The sequence below is a fragment of the Vollenhovia emeryi genome, unplaced genomic scaffold (assembly GCF_000949405.1).
Source record: "Vollenhovia emeryi isolate VEMERY1.0 unplaced genomic scaffold, V.emery_V1.0 DF939161.1, whole genome shotgun sequence".
In the NCBI taxonomy this organism is placed as follows: Eukaryota; Metazoa; Arthropoda; class Insecta; order Hymenoptera; family Formicidae; genus Vollenhovia; species Vollenhovia emeryi.
This window is the reverse complement of record NW_011967205.1, coordinates 661,125-680,782: the sequence shown is the minus strand read 5'-3', so window position 1 is coordinate 680,782 and position 19,658 is coordinate 661,125. Positions and strand designations below refer to the sequence as shown.

Genomic DNA, 19,658 nt, shown 5'->3' with positions numbered 1-19,658 from the left:
TAAAAATTAATACATGGTATACACATATAAATATTGTATTAAATTTAATTATCGGAATCTTAGAAGTCTTACTATAATATTTCCTGATATTAAATAATTTTCGCACAAAGTAACAGTGTACACTTTTCACGATTAATCCGAAAACTTTCAGATCTTACTACGTAGATAATCTTTTTGTATTCCAAGTATGATCTAGATCCCCACGCATGCCTCAGTTTTAAAAGTTGATTGGAAAGTAGAGAGTTATGAGTGAAGGAATGGATTCGTCTTACAAATCCATATTTCATTTACATTACATTTCTAAATTTCTTACTAATATATACTGTAGTACTCTTTATTAAAGTTTAAACAATCCTCTTTAAGAGGATCCTGCATATGATCTTAACTGAATAGCTATCAAAGGTATGATTTTTCAAATATTTTAAAATGTTTGATAAATTCTTTAAAAGTAAACATATTCCACTGATCGCGAAAGGGTTGAAGTCTCATAGAAAGATCAGTGAAACATTCATTAAAAATGTAACAAACCTTTGTCAAGAAACATTAGTCTGTCAACGTATAGGCTTCGACTGATATTATACTACGATTATACAGTCAGAGTTCTACGGTTGCCGATTCTTCTATCACGGTGAAAATTCGATAATCTTCAGATATATCCTCTTGTATGACTCTTCTCGAGTTGTCCTTGCTGAAAGATAATTAACACGATGCTTGTCTCTCTCGACGAACATCCTTGGCAAGTACATCATCGACTAAGCTATACAAGAATCTTCAACGTGGTGCGAGAAAATTCGTGGCTCATGTAGCAATCATCATTATTCGACGCGAGATGTTGCTGATCCTTCATTCCCCCGAACGGTCAGTCTTTGTCAAGTTTGTACAGCATACTTATACAACAAGAAAACGTCTCTCGTCCGGGTTCAGGTGTTACTGTTGTCGTGAACGTGCCCGTGTGCATGCGTGGAATTGGCAAGAGGTGAGTGCGATGACGACGTGGGTAGTTCGATGAGGGTGACGTCGTATCCGGCGGGAGAATCACCCGGATCACTAGGATCGCCCGGCGAACCTGGATTGTTCAGGTTGCGCTCGCTGTCCTGATTGATCCGCGAGTGACTCACTTCCAACAGGAAAAAGTCCTCGTCGACGTAATATCGCATCATATCGTCGTCAATTTTCGCTGTAATTCTGCAACAGGGTAGGGTGATGCACTCGTTAAATTCTCAGCGCGACTAGCGCGAGCGAAGGCGACAGGTTTCTCGCTCCGAAGAATCGTGATCGTTCGACTTGCCATGCAACGCGGTAATTTCGCTATAACATTGCGATGCTTGACGAATGAACTATGTACACCGTATACAGTTTCGGTATTTACCGTATACAATATTGCGCACGATTAACGAAATCTCTTAATATAATTTTGCAATATTAAAACAGACATAAAGAAAGAAAAAAATCTTTGGGAAATTATTACACAGAATGTTACATCGTCGTTAAATCATGACAGTATTGTAACGGCAAGGTAATGTCTATACTGTTTTGCGGTGGATCTTCAAGATTTCGCAAAGTCAAAGTGAAAAAAGTGGATTGTAAAGTTTGCATCGCATTGTGCGTAGCTTGAGAGAAAGAGAGAAGGAGAGAAGGAGAGAAAGAGCGTGAGATAGGATTTGCTTGAATGACGTGAAATGTACATGTCGAATAACGAAAGATATCTGTTCGAGGGGAAAGGTTCCTGCGAGAGAGCACGCAGTGCGTAACCAACGTGTATGCTGGAGAGTAAACCGGCAGAATAAATAATCAGGTGAACGAGACGCATGACGACATTAGGCGAGGCAGGCAAGGCGTGCATGAGTGCGCTCATGACGGAAGGCAGAAGACGAGAAGCGTGAAGGATTAGTGGATTAATCAGGCGTGATTGTGCGTAGCGGTAGCGAGGTGCAGTCAGCGTGCAGCGACATTCGCGTTAAGGTGATCGACAAAGAGAGGGTATTTTTTTAACAGTACACGAGAATGGCGTATATACATTTAAGTACATATGTCGCATAGAAACGCGAGTCCGACATTTGAAAGAGGCACGATCATAGGCGAGAGTGCGAAAGGGAGTGCGAAAGAGACAGAAAGAGACAGAGAGGCAGAGACAGTGAGAGAAAGAAAAGTAGAGAGAGAGAGAGAGAGAGAGAGAGAGGGAGGGAGAGGGAGAGAAGAAGAGAGAGAGAGAGAGAAGGAAAGACTACCAAACCAGGCGGAGAGAGTCAGGCAATGTCACCGTTATGGCATGCATCGCGTGGGCGTGCATGCGAGTAAAGATGACACTCTACTAAACTTACCCCTTTGTGTTTTTGCGATAGAGATTATTAATACTCGAGGATGCAATTTTGTACTTTGACTCAATCTGCAAAATAGAAAAAAGTAGAACATTAGAATTTTGATAGTGGCTTGCGGACCGTCGTTTTCGTTTCGCGCACGCACTCGCGAGAAAGTGCTCGCGAGAGACGCGCGTAGGTAGACGCAATATCACCGCGAGAGTTGACAGCAAGAGAGAAAGACAGAAGGACAGAGCGAGATAAAGTAGACAAGACAGATTCGAAACGGGAAGGTGTAATGATGAAAAAGACATACCGCGCGTCGCGAGAGAACGCGGAGGCAGTTCAGGATCGACGAGAGCGCGGCCGGAGACAAGAGCGCGTGGATCAGCTGGATCGCTCGTCCGCGGGGCGCGTGAGGAACGCGACGAGAAAAGAGAAATCGCGGTTTGACAACAAGGAGAGAAAGGGGTGCTTCTTTCTTTTTTTTTCTCTCCACTCTTTTCCTCCGCCAGCTTTTTCGTCGGTTCGACTCTTTGCGCTCTTAACGTCAACGTCCGGTCAATCGTTATTAAGAGCCGCCGACAGTCTCGCACATCCGCGGAGCAGGAGGGGTAAATATGATCGTACGTCTTGCACTATCGATACTGTATTAATGAGGAACTTGGACACAGTGGACAGTGATGCATGCGCATTAATATTAATTAGCGAGTGGACCAGTGCGAACGGGTATTAATAATGGCGCAGTATGCTTTCACATGCATGAGTAATACGTATGCTCTCTCACGGAGCTTGCACGTGTGTGCGCGCGTAAATAAATACATATATTGTATATATGCGTGTGTAATTTCCGCGCGCATCGAATCGTGCGCGGCTGAATGAGCGAAACCAAACTGGTATCGATTGAAATCGAAACGGACATTAGTTACCTTCCGGCGTGCGACTTTATTAAGCCTGGAAGTGAAGTGTTTTACCGGGGCCACGGTTGCAGGAAGCGTATCTTGATCGATGGTAGCGATAGCACGTTGCGTTATTATTGTCTCGTTTCTCGTTCTGTTTTCCCGAGCAAGCCTCGCCGGCGAAACGGCAGCGTAATCACGGATTAACCCATTAACGCCCACGGTTGCGCATACTCGACGCCGCGCGTCGCGCGCTTTGCATAAAACGCATCGGCTGCTACCGTGCGTATAGTCACCGGTATCGGCCGCGCGGTATGGAAATGGTGAGAATTTCCATTTCCCATTTCCATTTCATACGAGGCGTGCGAACGGGCTTGTTAGAGACGTTATTTTACCCACTTTACTGCCGAATGACAAGTATCAACACCCGGTTAGCACAAAACTCGATTATACGTATTCGATTTATATATCAACGATATTTATCACCCGCTCCTGCCTTACGTTTGTATATCGTACGATTTGTACAATTAAGATCAATAATTTTCTCTATACCGCGGGCGTTAATAGCTCACGGCGCAACGAGAACGGATATCTACGGGTACCAGCTCTGCAACTTGCGCTATTCCTCTCGAAAGTATCTTTGAGATGCAGCCGCAAGCGGAGCGTGCGAATGATATCCTTGCGGCTGCAACGAACCCCCAAATCTCTCTCTCTCTCTCTCTACGCGCGCGAAGATGTTTGCGTGTTGTGAGATGTCGATGTGTGGCATAAAAGAGAAAGAGCCTTAAGATGCGTTCCTTACAGCGTTCAGCAGTCCCTGGACCGTCGGCGGCGTCACGTGCAATGGCGTGTAGACATCCTCCGACTCCTGACGCACGTAGAGCATGACGCGCTCCTCGGCGTCCGTCGGACGCAGATGCGAGGCTTGCTGCTGCAGGTGCAGTCGATTCCCAACGCTGGAAACCACCGCGCCCGCCAGACCAGTCTGTTGCACCCCCTGCAGCACCGAGCCCTGCAGCTCCTGCACCTGCATCAGCAACGAGTCCTTCTTGTCGTGCAGGTTACTGAGATTGTCGGGCGGAAAGTGGTTGTGGAACTTGAGGGCTGGCAGACTCGGCCGCCCGCATGCCGCCGGATAGGGGCTGCTGCCCCCTGCCGCCTTCAATCCTCCACCTTCACCGTTACTGAGAGATGAGGTGTCGGTGTCACCCCCGCCCCCGCCGCCGCCGCCGCCACCACCGTAGAAGCCCGACAACTCCATCGTCGAAAACTGTCGTGGAAGAGAAGAACAAGGTTTATTTCTACTTTGCGTCTTTTTCTTATCTTCTCGCGCGGCGACGAGGCCCGTTCGAACTTGAAACGTTAGGAAACGAAGAGTGACTTTGTAGCAACGTTCATTTTCTTAATTCTTGACACGCAACGTCAAAGAGATGGACAAACGTGCGAGATGCAAACGAATCAAAAATCGGGACGGTAAGAAATAAGTTTGAAAAACTTGCCAGTTTCGATATGTACGAACAAATACTACATATTACGTTGTGTAATGACGTAATTGTAACAAATCACACATTTTGATTGTGACGGAGCTAAGAACACGTAAGTGCTGAAAGACTACTCCGGGTTCGTTGAACTCAAGTGACGTAAAATTCGAAAGGCTGTCTTCGAGAAAGTCGTCCACGTCATTACTTTGCGATGCAAGAGTTGCGGTTAGTGCAGGGTTTCGGCGGGGGTGAGAGCAGAGGATTGCGGATGCCACACGATTTTTCTAAGTTCGCATCGTTAATCGAGCTTACATGCCGAGATATTGAGTGGCGCACTCGTATTATCGCTCAAAGACAAACGAATTGACAATTGGATAAATACTAGGTGCCTTGTATCGAGTCTTACTCACGTTAATGTCCAGCGTATCGGGAAACGTTTATATTATACTTAATTTCGTAATAAAATAATGTCTTTCGTGCAATTATTAAATTTAATACCGTATCTCTTGGAGAACGCAGCGCGTCATTGCGGACAACGCCGTTTCTTATTTGAGTAACGCACGAAAAAGAAACGACGTGGATTACCTTATCGATGGCGTGCTCGGCCGGCGGAGAGAACAGTACAGGCGGCTTGTGTACGTCGACCATGGAGTAAAACTCGCTGCGCTCCGTGACGGGGTGATAAAGCTCATCGAGCTTTTTTCTGCCGGTCGTCGACATCTTCCTCTTAGCCGCGCGTCTCTCCTCGTCCCGGGTCTTCCTCTCCGCTCCCTGCGATAAGCAACGTCATCTCTCAACTTAATTTCAGCGATCGCGCGCCTTGCGACCAGGAAGCGATCGCGCGTTATTTACATCGCAAATGAAGAGGGTCGGAGAGGGGGGGAAGATAAACATATGAAAATGCAGCGCGGTTACCTTATCGCAGAAGACCTTAATTTGACAGTAGCCGCGATGGGAAGGCGGCGTGTACGTGTGCGTTTGGGACACGTACTCCTCGTACGTGTCGATCTGGATATGCAGCGGCAAGCCCTTCACGCCTTTCTGACTCGAGAAATCGGTACTGAGACACTGCACCGCAACGTTTATCTGCGGATCAGAAATCGGACAGGTAGCAGCGGCGAGGAATTGCTTTATTAACGTTTCCGCTAAATGGCCGCGCAACCGAACGCGCGAGCGATACGATATTTGCGCGTAGCGCAAGATTGCGCGGCGATAAGCGAGATACGCGCGTGTCGTTGAGGAGGCAACGTGAATCGACATTTCCGGTGTTCCTTACCTTCGCCGACGATTCGATTGGGTTCCAGTAAACGGCAATCGCATTGTGCGCGATTTCCTCTATGCAGCCCACCAGGCCGACGCTGTTCTTTGTGTCTGTAACAACGGACGTGACTCTGAAACTCGCGGATCATGCAGGGGAATATGAAGTAGCTTGGCCGCTGTTCTTGGGACGCTCTTAGAAATAGAATATTTAAATAACGGAGCGTACGTCCGTGATGCAATCTTACCGCTATGATCCGTTCACGGATTAGGTAGCATGCGCACAAAAAAAGGGAGATTTAAGCAGTTAATCGATAATCAGAAATACGGCCACTGTTTAAGAGAGTTACACCCAGAAAAAAGTTGATTTAATCCGATTAATAATTTAATCGAAAAACGTAATCGAAAACACTATTTACTTGGTTTATCCGAAATGGAAATTTTTCTCAGTGAACCGAATCTTTTTTCTGGCTGTATTGTATAATTTCTTTTCTATTTATATCATGTGAATTGTACCGGCATCGAGAATCCGTTGCTTGACAGAATGTTGTCTACCATGCCAAAACTGCCACGACTTGATCTCATCCTCTGGGCTTTTCTCCTCCCGGAACATCAACATCACCACGCTCTACACGGCACATGCAAATAATTATCAATGGTGTGACAAAACTGCATTCGTTATTGCTTATCTCTACCTTATTTCTAGCGGCGAGAGTGAGGCAAGGAAAACCATGCGCGCATGCAAATGTCTTTCGCGACATGTCTCAAGATTCTTTGTATTTAATAATCATATCGCTCGAGATCCCTCGCGATTTCGCGATCAACCTGGCATCAAGTAGCCACAAGTATAAATGTCTTACGTCTACAAAGTTAACTTTCGGGTTTCTCGTTTCACCCGGATCGGCGGACACGCGGGGACGTACATCGGCCGCGACAGGACAGACGCACGCTCGAGCGGGCATGGCACACGCGGGCGTGAGCGTTTCGCCGCTCGCGGGCGAACGCGCGAGCGAGCGAGCGAGCGCCGAGACGGAGGAAGGAGATTTTTCGTGATTCGGGTGAATGGGCGAAGAACTGCACTCCGACGTACCGGAGGAAATATGGGCGAGCGCGCGATCGGGGCAGGAAAGAGAGGCCCGTGAATAAGAGGCTCGCGTTACGCGGTTACACTTACTTAACCGATCTCCCTTGAGGCTCGCGCCGCGAGAGACGCGGATATACCGTTCGAATCGCCACACGCCTCGCTCTCGACGCTCGATTAGCAATTAACGAGGAAGCCGTAACTCGTCGCGGCGCGCACGACGGAAAAAGAATCCGCCACCTTTATCAGAATGGAAATTGCTAACGGTGCGTGCGCGCCGCGGCTGCCAATTAGAGCCGCGAGAACAAACGACCCCATCTGACTTCTTCTTTCGACACGCCGCACACACGCCGATCATCTCTCCGCGAATTTTGCCGCTCTGGTCACGCGAACGCTACGATTTACTGCTGCGAAACGCTTAAGCCTATCACACAATAGGATTAACGAATAGAAATACGGAATAGCAACCTATGTAATGCCAAGACACAATGATTCGTTGGCAATAGGAGTGCTGTCCAATCGTCTGCTTTTTGAAACCACGCGCCTGTCCCAGAGTCTCAACTGTGATTGGTCGGGTAGGTCAGGCACAGGGAATAGGGAATAGAAATCCGACGAGTCGGAAATTCTGTTCCTATTGCCTATTCCATATTCCATTGTGCGTCGATACACGGTTTCTGGTAAGTTGGAATTCAGTTATTTCTGTTGCCTGTGTTATTCCCTATTCCTATCGCCTGTGCTTTCCTATTGTGTGATAGGCTTTATTGTTAGACGGTTCAACGTTCATTGCATATCGCGGCCTAGTTCGTGGAACTAGATCATGGACATGACAGTCTCTTGTTGAGTAAATCTATAATATTTGCAACGAGTTAGGAAAATAAAACGATAGATTTAGAAGGAGTGAGAGGAGGGGAAGTTCGAGAGGGGCACGAGAGAAGAAAGGGCTTTACTCGAGCCCGAGCTATCCTGGAGAATAAATCATCCTAGGAGAGATGGAAATAATTTGACTCGGCAAACCATGTTCCGCGCATGCGGAAAAGAATCAGCACTGGTCGGTCAGTAGAGGCAGACGATTTGGGACAGAGCAAAAATTGATTATTGTCTTATATCATATCCGACGAAAACGTTTGCAGGCGGTCGATCGAGATTCGGAGTAATGGCTCACGACTAATGTCCGTTTCTACCAATGCAGATTAACTTTAATCTCGGTTTACTTTAAATCTCTTTTCAGTTTGAGAAACTAGAAAAACATGGAAAGTAATTTAAACCAAAATTAAAGTTAAGAACTTCTAGCATCGTGGACACAGGCCTTTAAACGGGCTCGGCTAATCGTCTTTAGGATTACTGTAAGTTGCTTCACTCTCGTTGCCCAATTTTGATATTTAGCTATTTGTGAGAAAGTCTCCTTCTTCAAAATAATATAATGACTACGGGTAAACAATTGTTGACTAGCGTCTGTAAGTGTATGGCTCAGTATTTTACGAAATCCGACGAACAATTGTAAATGTGAGATTGATAAGTAAAAAATTTTAATATTCTTTTTCTATGCAACTCGTTGCACATAAAATTATTCAATCGTGGATTTTCAACTATTAAAATTACTCATGTTAAATGTATCGTCGGGCACGTACGATCTTCGGGACGTGTAAATCATATATGTATAATATATAGACTGCGCATTTTGGTTGCAGAAGTGTACAAACTTTAGAAAGAGACAACAGACTTTGGACTAGAGATCTAGTGCTAGAACTAGTGCTAGATAGCCTATGTTTCTCTCTCACTCGCAGGAATTTGACGAACTCTTATGGCCAGTCTCTGATTACGGGGTCTCTACTTTGGACCTTATTCTCTCTCCGTCTATCAATATCTGAAGTGGAACAAAAATTCAGCATGGCTACTGTGCTTATCCTTTAACCTCTATCACTCCCCTACTCTTCTGTTACCCCCCCACTACTTCACTAGACAAAGATGAGGTACGGCCCCACACCAGTTATCTCGTTCTAAAGTTTGTACATGTTTTCACACGGGTAAGGAGGTGGGGAACACGCAGTTTATTCCTACTATGTCTATGGTGTAAATGTCTCTATCCTTGAAACGATATATTTACCTACATCGTCCTACAAGTGTCGTTATGCAAACAGTAATTAGCCTTCTTGCACTTACCTTGACTGTCTGCCCTGACTTGATGAGCGGCTTGTCCGGATCGGGCACGTATTCCAACGTGATTCCATAGAACTGACCCTTGTTGATGTACGTTATTCTGTCGTCCTCGCGGCGCTGCGACGTGCTGATCGGCGACTCCAGGTGGTACTTAAATCCGTAATTCGAATAACTAAAAGACACAAGATACCCCAAATGAAAAGTCGATACGCAGCACGGACATACGCGCGCGTAAAAAACGCGCATGTTTAAGAAGCGATCTCCCTGGTCATTATGCAGCTGGCCGTTTCACACTCGGCCAGGATTGAATCACGTTTACTTAATAGCCAGTTACGAGCTCGCAAACGAATGCTCAATTAGCTGATTAATGCGCGATGCAATATGAATGATTATCGTGTCATTATCGGCTAATTCTTCGCCAACGTATTCCTACCTTGTCGCCGAGACAAACGTACCTGACACCGCATCGCGTGGAAAACGACTGATGCGTGCGTGAGGTAAACAAGACCGCGCGAAACCCTTGCGGCTAATTAGAACGTTCGCCATCGCGTGGAAAGAGGCGATCGCGATCGGGTATGAATATTCCAATCGCTAATCGCGACAAAACGATCACGACACGGGGCTCGGACACCCTGGGAAGCCAGCAACCCGGCGCGCACGCCAAGTGGAAAAGGAAAGACGTCGACAGACACGCATCTTACCCGAGGGGGAGAAAATCGCGGCTTCTAATCGAGCCTATCTCCGCGCCAACCGCGGCTAAGGTGAGCACGTAGGCGGGCGACCGATAACTCGGGGACAAATAAATACCCATAATCCGAGAGACCGCGATATAAAACGCGAGACGACAAAACAACGCGAACGGTGGAAGGAAAACGGGAGCAAAACGATCGGGGCGCGCGATCGAGGAAAATCTGTAATCGCCAAGTCGCCGCTGATCGTCTCGAACTCGATTACCGATACCGGTCTCCGATCGATCTACCGTCGGGGAGCCATCGGAACGTATCCTCGCGAGAGCGTCCTATTGTCTACGAAGCGCGCGCGCGCTTTCGTGACGCGGTCCTCTCGACCTTTTTTTCCTCTCTGTCTCTCCGCTCCTCCTTTTTTCTCATTGGGGAACCGAAGGGGACGAACCAGGGGGCAGCGTGCACGGCGAGCGAGGCGATAACTGAACGTGGCGGGTGAACGCCCTCCTGTGCGCCTTTACTGCTCGCTACCGTTGCACAGCCGCCGCCTACCCGATATGTGTATACCTTGTTACAACTCCTCGTGTGGGTTACGCGTGACGCTATCGAGTCTTTCTCTCTCTTTCTCGCCAATTTGCCCGTCTGACTTGCTCGCTTCCGCTCGCGAAAAAGAATCCGGCCCCGGTCGGAAAGAGAGAGGCTACCCCTCTTGACATTTCGATTTCACGCTGCGAGTGGCCGGGGAACCGCGCGATTTTTCAGCCCGGTCCCGGCGCGACCCCGAGGCGCTTGTCCGCTCCTCTCCGAGAGTCGACTTCGCAGACTGGGCTGCGACTTAATAACTTTAACATCATTGTTCATCCCGCGCCGGTGAGCACTCGGAGAGATGGAGCGAGAAATATTCAGCGCCGCTGATCGTACGGTCGGCTCTAACAATGGAAGGCAATAAATTACAAAAGACGGATGGAGCGAAACGGGAAGTGGAAAGATCGCTAGAAAGGATGGGAGAAGGGAAAGACCGAGTGAGTCGGCAAGCGGATGTGATGAACCGCGAAGGAAATGAAGGGTGCGCGAAGAATGAGAGGCGCAGGAAGCTCTTCTTCCAGCGGGCGACTGCGAGCGAAGATATTAGTTTCCCGTGAAACAGAAATGACATCGTTACAACTTTGTTTTCAGACGCGCCATTAGTGTTCTCAGCCACAAGAGAACTCTTAAAGTAAGCAGTAGTACATAGGCAAAAATACTATTCTGTACGTGTGCACGAGAGAGCTCCGTCTTTCTCATTAATCTCTGCAACAATTAAGTGCATGAATGCGCGACGAAAGTTATAAATTGTTAATTAAATTCATTAACTGAACAATTTATAATCGTGTATAATGTTGATCGATCCTTGGGACCATTAATATTTTTTACGAGCATTCGTGTCCGCTGGATGAAGACCGAATATATAAATTTTAGACGTTGAACAACGAGTTGAGGAAAGGGATTTTTATATTCCGTCACGAGGTGCTTTCTTTATTACATGGCCTTGCAATTGCTTGCCCTAGGCGCAAGTTATTAACTTTTATCGTTACTCTTCCGTGCCTTCCATGTAATAAGATGGATTAATAGATAAACATCTATCAATCTCGATATCTACTTACTCTCCTCTATCCGTCCGATCGAGCAAATTGAGCATTCGCCTTTGCACGTCGTTATTATAACGTTTCTTATAATTTCCTACACTACCACGCGATCCATAATCAGACAAATCATATCAAGTTGCGATTCTATTACGCGATATTTCCTTTGTGCGTTAAGTAACAACTACTTTTAATCAAAGGAGCTAGTGAAATGTAGAGTCGCTTCTTCAGTTTCCGAAACTTTCCTCGAGGTCGACGCTTGCGTTAACTTTCAAACAGCATCTCAAGAGCCGTACACTGCAGAGTTCACTTACACTTTCTGTATCTGGATTTTGTCAGCGTCGTTCTGCCTACCGAAATCATGCCAAGGTCGGGACCTCTGCGGATTCGGATTAGAATTTGTCGCACCCGACACCAGATTGCCGCGCTGCACCTGCCCTTGCGAGTGGCCCTGTTGCAGTTGTAGTTGCAGGGGTTGGTGCAACACCGTGCCAGTCTCAAGGACCACCGCCGTCCCGGCCGTGGTCCCGCCGGGGCATAATTCTGTGTAGTCGAACGAGGACTGGAAAGAGAATTTTATTTATTGAGCAAAAACACACGGGCCATATTCGAAAATGTACAATACGGAAAACTTTCTTATTTACTCTTAAATTCCCTTCGCGCGAAGAAACGGATGAGATGTACCGATAGTGTCGTATAACGGTGATATAAAATATTATAATAATTAAGGTGAATAATCCGACACCACTGGCAACAGGAATACTTTATTAGCACAACGTTTCGGCCATGGGTTTTGGCCCTTATCAAGCGCAATCAAACTAATTCAAACGGCGCATGGCATGTGGTCAAATGCCATCGGCCATCACTGTACAAAAGTAATATAGTTGAAAAATCTCTCACGGAAAGACACCATTATTCAAGTCAATGGTGTAAATTCGAACCAAATTTAAGATATTCAACCGCCAGTAAAATTTAAAATAATTAAGGTGAATAACCCGACACTACTGGTAACAGAAAACAGGAAAAATATTATAAATCAAGTATAGCGCACGAGGATAGTGATAGTTGCGACTCCTTCCAAGTCATGTCTCCGTGAATAAAATGTGTTTGCATGTATGAGCGCGCTCAATCTCGCTAATTTAAATGCCCGTTGATTACGGTGTAATTAGTATTTAAAAACCTAGTAAGACGTAATTATTTATCGATCTCGTTGGTTTCGTGCATCGGCAGCGGATATCGCGATTCAATATCTGTACACGTTCGCGTCTTGTTTTGCATATCAATGCATTTCATTAGATCTTTTTCGTTCCCCGAGTATCCCTCGATAAATTTCAAACTGCGCCGATTAAAGGGATCGCTGAACCGATAAATGATTAACCGCTCGCGAACACGCGACTTCACGTGACTGTTCCCCGACGCGTCCGCCCTGGATCTCTCTTCTCGTTGATTACACGCGTCGCCGTAAACAAATCGCGATGTATCGACGCGAACGGATCGCGGCGAAGAAAAAAGAGACCGCGCTCTCTTTTCCATTTATCATCGATTTGCGCTTTCGTGCAATTTTCGATCGCGCGCTCCGCTGCGCGTTGCACATGTGCCGCCGCCGAGGGGGAAAGAATAGAGGAGCTTTGCGGTCTCGTAAAATCAACCGCACAATCCGCGCACCCGCTTCCAACCGTGGCTGTTAATAAGCGGCTTGCCAAACGACCTATTCCCTCATACGTCTTCATGCGATTGCGCGCCGCCTGCAGTTATTTTTCAATGCAGCGCGGTCACCGCAGCTCGTTACCTCAACTCTCTGTCATCCCGAAAAAAGAATCACGGCAGCTTCTTTCTCGCTAAATTCTCTAACCGCTGAACCTACCGCACGTCCGCGCGAGACGAGCCCCGCTCGTCGCTTTGGAATTTCTCAAATGCTTTATGCATTAAATGCATGAGACGCAATAAGCATGAAAGTCGCATATTTCCTTCCAACGGCAGTTTTCGACGTCACTTGTAGGCGACGTCGCGTTAATGAAAATTTTATCGCGCGTCGTATGTCTTTCTATTAACATTCAACGTTCTCGTAACTATCTCCTGAGCTACAACGTGTTGAAAACTCTCTTAAATCTTGGATTATGCGATAAAAGTGTGAATTCTTTAACGTCTCATTTATTATAACGCGCGTGCAAGCGACAGGATTTAATGGATTTTTACAATTTTATCGGGCTGCCGTGTGATCAAATCGCACGCGCAATCCACCGATGGTTTACTTATCGTGTTCTATCGCCGAGATACACGACTGTTCTAATTGAGACGTCAGCGGCGGTAATCGAATCAACGTTTCGTGAGAAACCCGAGCCGCGGTGTGTTGCTGACGCGAATGCGAAAACTGTCGTGTACGTCGCGGATAAGAGAACGCCGGGGATAAATGTTTAATATCTAAACGCGCTTAGACTCCCGAGCCGAGTGACAACCGGCTAAAAATCCGGTTATAATATGAGACGTGTGCGATTTGCGCCCGATATCGGGGACGGTATCCGCGAGGCGCGCTAAACGTCATTTTCGAAATGCGCGCGATGAAGTTTACGATCGATTTAACGAGACACTTTTTTTACCGGCGAGCAAGTCATCGAATTCATTACGCGGATATACTGTCCGCGTCGTACGTTCATAATTGGCGTATTACGTTATCGCGGTGCGATTTAGAGCGACGCCGCTCCTCAAATATTAAGAAAACCGCCGACGAAAAGCCGCAATTAGTCGCGAGATAAAACGAGCGCGCGCGCGGGAGACTTTAATGCGCTACCCACTTTGAATATCAACGTTTTAATTGCGTCTATAACACAAACGTGCCGATCGGGCGAGCGGGTCGGTTTTCAGTGGCACTTACATCCGATACCTAATCCGCTCCGGAGACCCGGGTTTTATTTCAGCGTCTGCCGCGTGCACAAGCGGAGCAGAACGAACGCGTGCTTTCTAATTCTTAATGTCGACTGCAATGCTAATGATTTACTCTCGCGTGTAACGCGCGCGACACGATTAATGCTTCCGGAAGCGGACGAAATGCCCAACGAGCTGTACGCGAGGATGACGAATCGTCCGTGTCGAGAGTTGCCGATAAACAAGACGATGCCACCGCCGATCAATTGTGCGAGATTCGCGAATCAGACACGATAAGTCGCGAGGGCCTTTCAAAATATCTGTTGGCGAGAGCGCGGTAAGACGCTCTACCGAAATCAATGTCGTTTCTTTCGCACGGAGAAAAATGCTGTTGAATTAAAAGAACATCAAGTTGATTGAATTAAACGTTGACGTCACGGGCTACCACAAACATAAATAATTCATTTAATTGTATTTGCTATGGATTATAATTTGAAGCATTGAAGTAAATATCCAGATTATTAAGACAACTGATGTTTCTATCTGATGTTTTTCATTCGTTTGTTCAAACGAATATTGATATCGTTTCAACGATTTTATTTCAATTAAACTGATCTTGTTAATACGTTATTTTTTTCCGTGCAAAAATGTGCCGCCCAATTATATAAAGTTCCAATTCTAATGTGTAAACACACATTTTACCGTAATGGACTTGGCGACTATTGCAATTCTATTTATCGATTCTTAAACGAGGTCCGATAAGAGAATCGCTTCGGCAAAACATGTCTATGATAAAAAGTCCTCGCAGGCGTTAAGTTTTAACAACCGGAGGAACGGGTTCGATTTTTCGATACGGCTGACTTTTGCCGGTTTGCCGTGATCAAAGATACCACAATCATTCCTTTGGGGCGTCATGCGCCGCGATGTACGGTATTAGCGTCTCCGAATTTATCGCGTCGGCGATAACTGTACGCGACGTTATGGTGGAAAAATTCGCCGGACAAATAGCCGCCGCGAGAGCGGCGATCGCTGTTGCGTTAAGGCCGAATCAAACTAGCAATTGCCGACTCGGATTGGACTGGGATTGGCGATTGTCGATTGTCCTGCAGCCAATGAGAGTTGATTAAATGGCTGCTTCGCTCTCATTGGCCAGCAGACAGTCTCGCCAATCGCCAATCCCAATTCCCGTCGACAATTGCTGGTCTGATTCGGCCTTTACGCATCCGATCCGTCGGTATTTAGAGCGCTTTACGCGTAATACGCCGCGCATTACAGGAGACACGGGGAATTAATCGTGAAAGAGAGAGAGAGAGAGCCCCGGCTCTCTCGCCGGTGAGGCGACGTCGTGGGCGAAAGCTTATACTTGACAAATCGCATTGAAAACGATAGCACAGCGCTGGCGATACCGACACGCATCCGCGATACATCTGCGCCTGAATATGCCCGCGATGGGATAACGGTTAATATCGCATATATTAATGGACCGAGGGTGTCCTTTGAGCGGGGCGAGCCGGCCGAGCGTTAACGAACGATATTTACGATATCTCGCCGCGAGATTAATTGCACCGCGATCGCTTACCGCGCCGCGGGCGAAGCCATTTGTACGCGGCCGATCGAATTGAAAACGATAGCGCGGCCGCGCGGATGACGACGCCGTCGTTTCCCATCGCGCTCCGTTTCCGCGGTTGGATCGAGATATGGTTATCCCGCGTCGCGTTGGAGAACGGCGAGTCGTTTCCGCCTCCCCGACGCGGCCAGAACCGGAGCATTTTTCTCGACCTCAATTAAGGGGATGCTGTAGTGATTCTACACTTTTGCACCTTTCTAAACTAGAAACTGTACTACATGTACTGTATGTTGCTCACTATTATTTCTTGTTAGACTTACAAACTTAGTTTCAGTGACGCCATCTTGTTCTTTAATTTAGCCGGAATAGCAAGCTGCTTTCGATCTGTACTCGTAAGCCATTTAATTTGTATATTACACAAATGTTTCCGTGAACTGACAGTTTCTAAGTTAGAAGGGTGCAAAAGTGTAGAATCACTCCAGCATCCCCTTAAGGGCTTGCTGGAGTGATTCTGCACCTTTTGCACCTTTTGCTCTTAGAACTGTCAATTTGTGAAAACATTTGTGTAATATACAAATTATGGCATCGTTGAAGTTAAGGTTAGAGGCCTAACAAAAAATCTGTTCACTCGAATAAGTTACCTAACTTCACCTATAACTTATTCGAGTGAATAGATTTCTTGTTAGGCTTCTAAACTTAATTTTAATGATACCATACTGTTCTCTGATTTAGTTCTCTGATTAGTTCAATTAGTGGAACACTGTCGGCCCGTACACAAAAGCCATATAATTTGTATATTACACAAATAAATTGACAGTGCTAGATGCAAAAAGTGCAAAAGGTGCAGAATCGCTCCAGCATCCCCTTAATGACGCCGCCGGTATGCCGTGCGCGTAATTCAGTAGCGAGCACATCCCCGCGTAGTAAACATTTCTTCATGTATCTCCCGCGATCCTCCCTGCAGCCCGTTAACTTCGGTCCCCGCTGACGAGACAGCCGCTGGCCTCGGATCTCGCCTCGATCGCGGCTCTGCTGCTCCCGCTAACGTCTCCTGCTGATTGCAATTTATATAGACGTGAGCCGTTTACGATCGTCCCTGTCGGCTAACTCCGTAACACCGCATTACGCCTGGGCTATGTTAATATTACGTGGCAGGGCAGTATGTTGCAACACGCGACGATCGTTTTACTCCATTTCGGAGGCTCCTCGGCCTCTCTACGTCCGGCGTTTCCGAACTTTACGTCGACTACTGATATTATTGCGGCATCAACAAATTTCTTCCGCGGGATCTCTTATCTAATACCGCACTCGTCTGTCCGTTTTATCGCGGCAATTTTCACCCTGGACTTATATTATCATCCGCGCGACTTTAACGACCGTACTTTACCGCGTCAGAAACACGGTATTGCGAGAGATCTTTATCCGATCTTCGATCGTTAACAATCGTCGCTCGTAAACGCGTCCGCGACTATGGTCTCACGTTCGAAAACACGCGCTCACGACCGCTTTTAAATTTGAACGCACCACGCGAACCGGGAACGATCGGAGCAATGAAATTAATCGCGCTCGAAGGGACTCACCTGATGAAGAGCCGTGGTCGGATGATGGTCTTGCCTGGGTGTCACCGCGTCCGCGCCTATACCCGAGTCGGGACTGGGAAGATCAACAGTCAGGACTTTGCTGCTACTCGACGACGAGCGTATCGCGTGTGTCGTAGCGTATGAGCTCGGCACAACCTCGTACCTCGTGTACGAAGCAGTTGTGGTGGACAGCGAGGAAGCGGAGCTCGACGAGGCGAGCGGCGGTAGCGTTTCGCCGGTGACGTAGACCGTCGTCGGCTCCTGATGGAGGCCGCTTCCTGGATTCGCTGTTGCATTCCCGGTCCCGGTCGCTGACGTGGACGTGTACGCGGTTGACTGCAACCTCGGACTGCACGACGTGTAGGGGTCATAAGGGCTGCCGTACTGCTGTACCTGCACACCCGACAATTACGATTTTATTCTCCTCCACTCTCCGACGGCTCGCCGTCGTCGGCGCGTCGTCGAGCGATTCGCGGGTCCACCGTCGCATTTACACGTCTTCTTTTTTTTTAAGGAATAAGACCGTGACGATGACGCAGGAGACGCTACAATTGAGCAATTTTCGCGAGCCTCGCGCGCGGGAAGCGACGTTAGAAGAATTTCAGCGATGTTATTTTCTCAAATATTACTATCTTGCGTTAGGCTATACGTGACACGTGGTTTCAGCGATGATCGTGTAGAAATTGCAAATCTTTAGCAATCTTTAGCAATTTTACACCAAAAGGATAAATGGTTGCAAATACTTTTCTCGCCGCATGTGGTTAAAGGTAAACTTTATAATACGAAGGATTGAGACTTCTAGTAGGAATATATCATCAAGTTAATATTAAAGCACGACGTTTCACACGTTGTAGAAAAAGCGTCGAAAATTGGTGAAAAATCGGAACAAATCGAATGAACGTAAACGATCGCTCACGAGTTTTAAGCGGATGGACGCGTGCGACTTGGTAACGATCGCCCGCAGCTCACCTGCAACTGATGCTGATGATGATGGTACATTCCCGGCGGTGTGGGACTCTCCGGCTGTGTCTGTTTGTGCCGTTTGCCGGACTGCTGACCCCCACGCGACGAACTGAGATCCTCCGGTTCCCTCTTGACGCCGACGATGCCGGCGCTCGAGGCACCGTCGTGTCGCAGGGGCTGCGGGCTGATCGAAAGCGGGAGTCCCTGCAGGCTCTGGCCGGGACTGTGGGACTGCTGGTTGTACTGGAGGAAGTGGTGCAGCTCCCCCCCTCCGGCGCCTTCGCCGCCTTCCATACGATTCGTCGAGGTGGAACCGGAGCCAGGCGCTTCCTGCACCAGCAGCTTCTGGCTCATCACACCCCTTCAACAGTCCGTGAAGAATTGACCTTCAGTTACAGCTTCTTTACCGGTCACCGCGATCGGCGTCGATCGCGCCTTAAGAACGCGTGACGAATTTGCACTATGCATATCGAGATCGTTACCGCGGGCCCATTCGCCTTGCTACCGATTGCCCTTTATGGGAACCGCTATCCGGGCCATCTGGGCAGCTTTGATTGGCACCGGCCGCATGGTGAAAAAGACCGAATTCTTCGCACTCACGCGATATTGCGGCGACTGGCGTAGAAGGATCGTTAACATATTTAAAAAATACGTATAAAAAATACGTGTAGATAATTAAAATAAAGGGACGCAGGTAAAATTATCTCGTATTCGCCGAGCCTTAACAAAACAGTCAGTTGAAAAGTCAAGAGAGCGATCAATCAGCTTGATCAAAATCGCGTGAGAACACTGCAGTAATTTATACGTTTGTCATTACTGAAATAACTAACGTTATTTCGATCCCGTGTTCATTGAAATGATAATTGAATTGGCATCGTCAAAGAAACACAAGAGACGGGCCGAACTTTCCCTCTCCTCTCCCCGCGCCCCGTTGACGAGTGAAATCGGCGAGGAAAACCGGCGCTACACTTCCGCCGCATCTGCCGAATTCGGCAATAAAATTTTCGGCGCGCGGCGCGCGCGAAGAAACGCGATTCGCCGATCGACCGTACGGGAGAAGAATCGAGAGGATCGCGGTATTATGCGAAGTAGTTAACATGTTATATTTAGCATGATAATACGTATCCACAATACCGGGGACCCTTATAAACTGCCAACGCTTTCGATGCAATGCCGTCTTTCCCCTCCTTCCCTCTCGCCCCTTTTTCT

General features: G+C 47.4%; 1 protein-coding gene across 1 annotated transcript; it reads right to left on the bottom strand.

The window, feature by feature from the left end:
- Positions 1-19: 19 nt before the first annotated feature.
- Positions 20-19,046, bottom strand: LOC105564669 (protein grainyhead). Its single transcript, XM_012017213.1, has 11 exons — positions 18,456-19,046; positions 17,487-17,879; positions 11,792-12,039; positions 9,176-9,344; positions 6,451-6,562; positions 5,954-6,048; positions 5,593-5,763; positions 5,113-5,448; positions 3,999-4,466; positions 2,322-2,386; positions 20-1,185 (listed from the first exon to the last, which is right to left on the bottom strand). The coding sequence occupies exons 1-11, from the start codon at positions 18,801-18,803 to the stop codon at positions 921-923; spliced, it is 2,670 nt and encodes an 889-aa protein (XP_011872603.1). The 5' UTR covers positions 18,804-19,046; the 3' UTR covers positions 20-920.
- Positions 19,047-19,658: the final 612 nt, after the last annotated feature.

Excerpts from the sequence above, each read along its gene's own strand:
- LOC105564669 (XM_012017213.1), bottom strand. The coding sequence starts at position 18,803 with ATGAGCCAGAAGCTGCTGGTGCAGGAAGCGCCTGGCTCCGGTTCCACC. Across the intron at positions 12,040-17,486 it reads CGACCACGGCTCTTCATCAG|TCCTCGTTCGACTACACAGA; the intron begins GTGAGTCCCTTC and ends TTCTCTTTCCAG. Across the intron at positions 6,563-9,175 it reads AGTCAGGGCAGACAGTCAAG|AGCGTGGTGATGTTGATGTT; the intron begins GTAAGTGCAAGA and ends TGTGCCGTGTAG.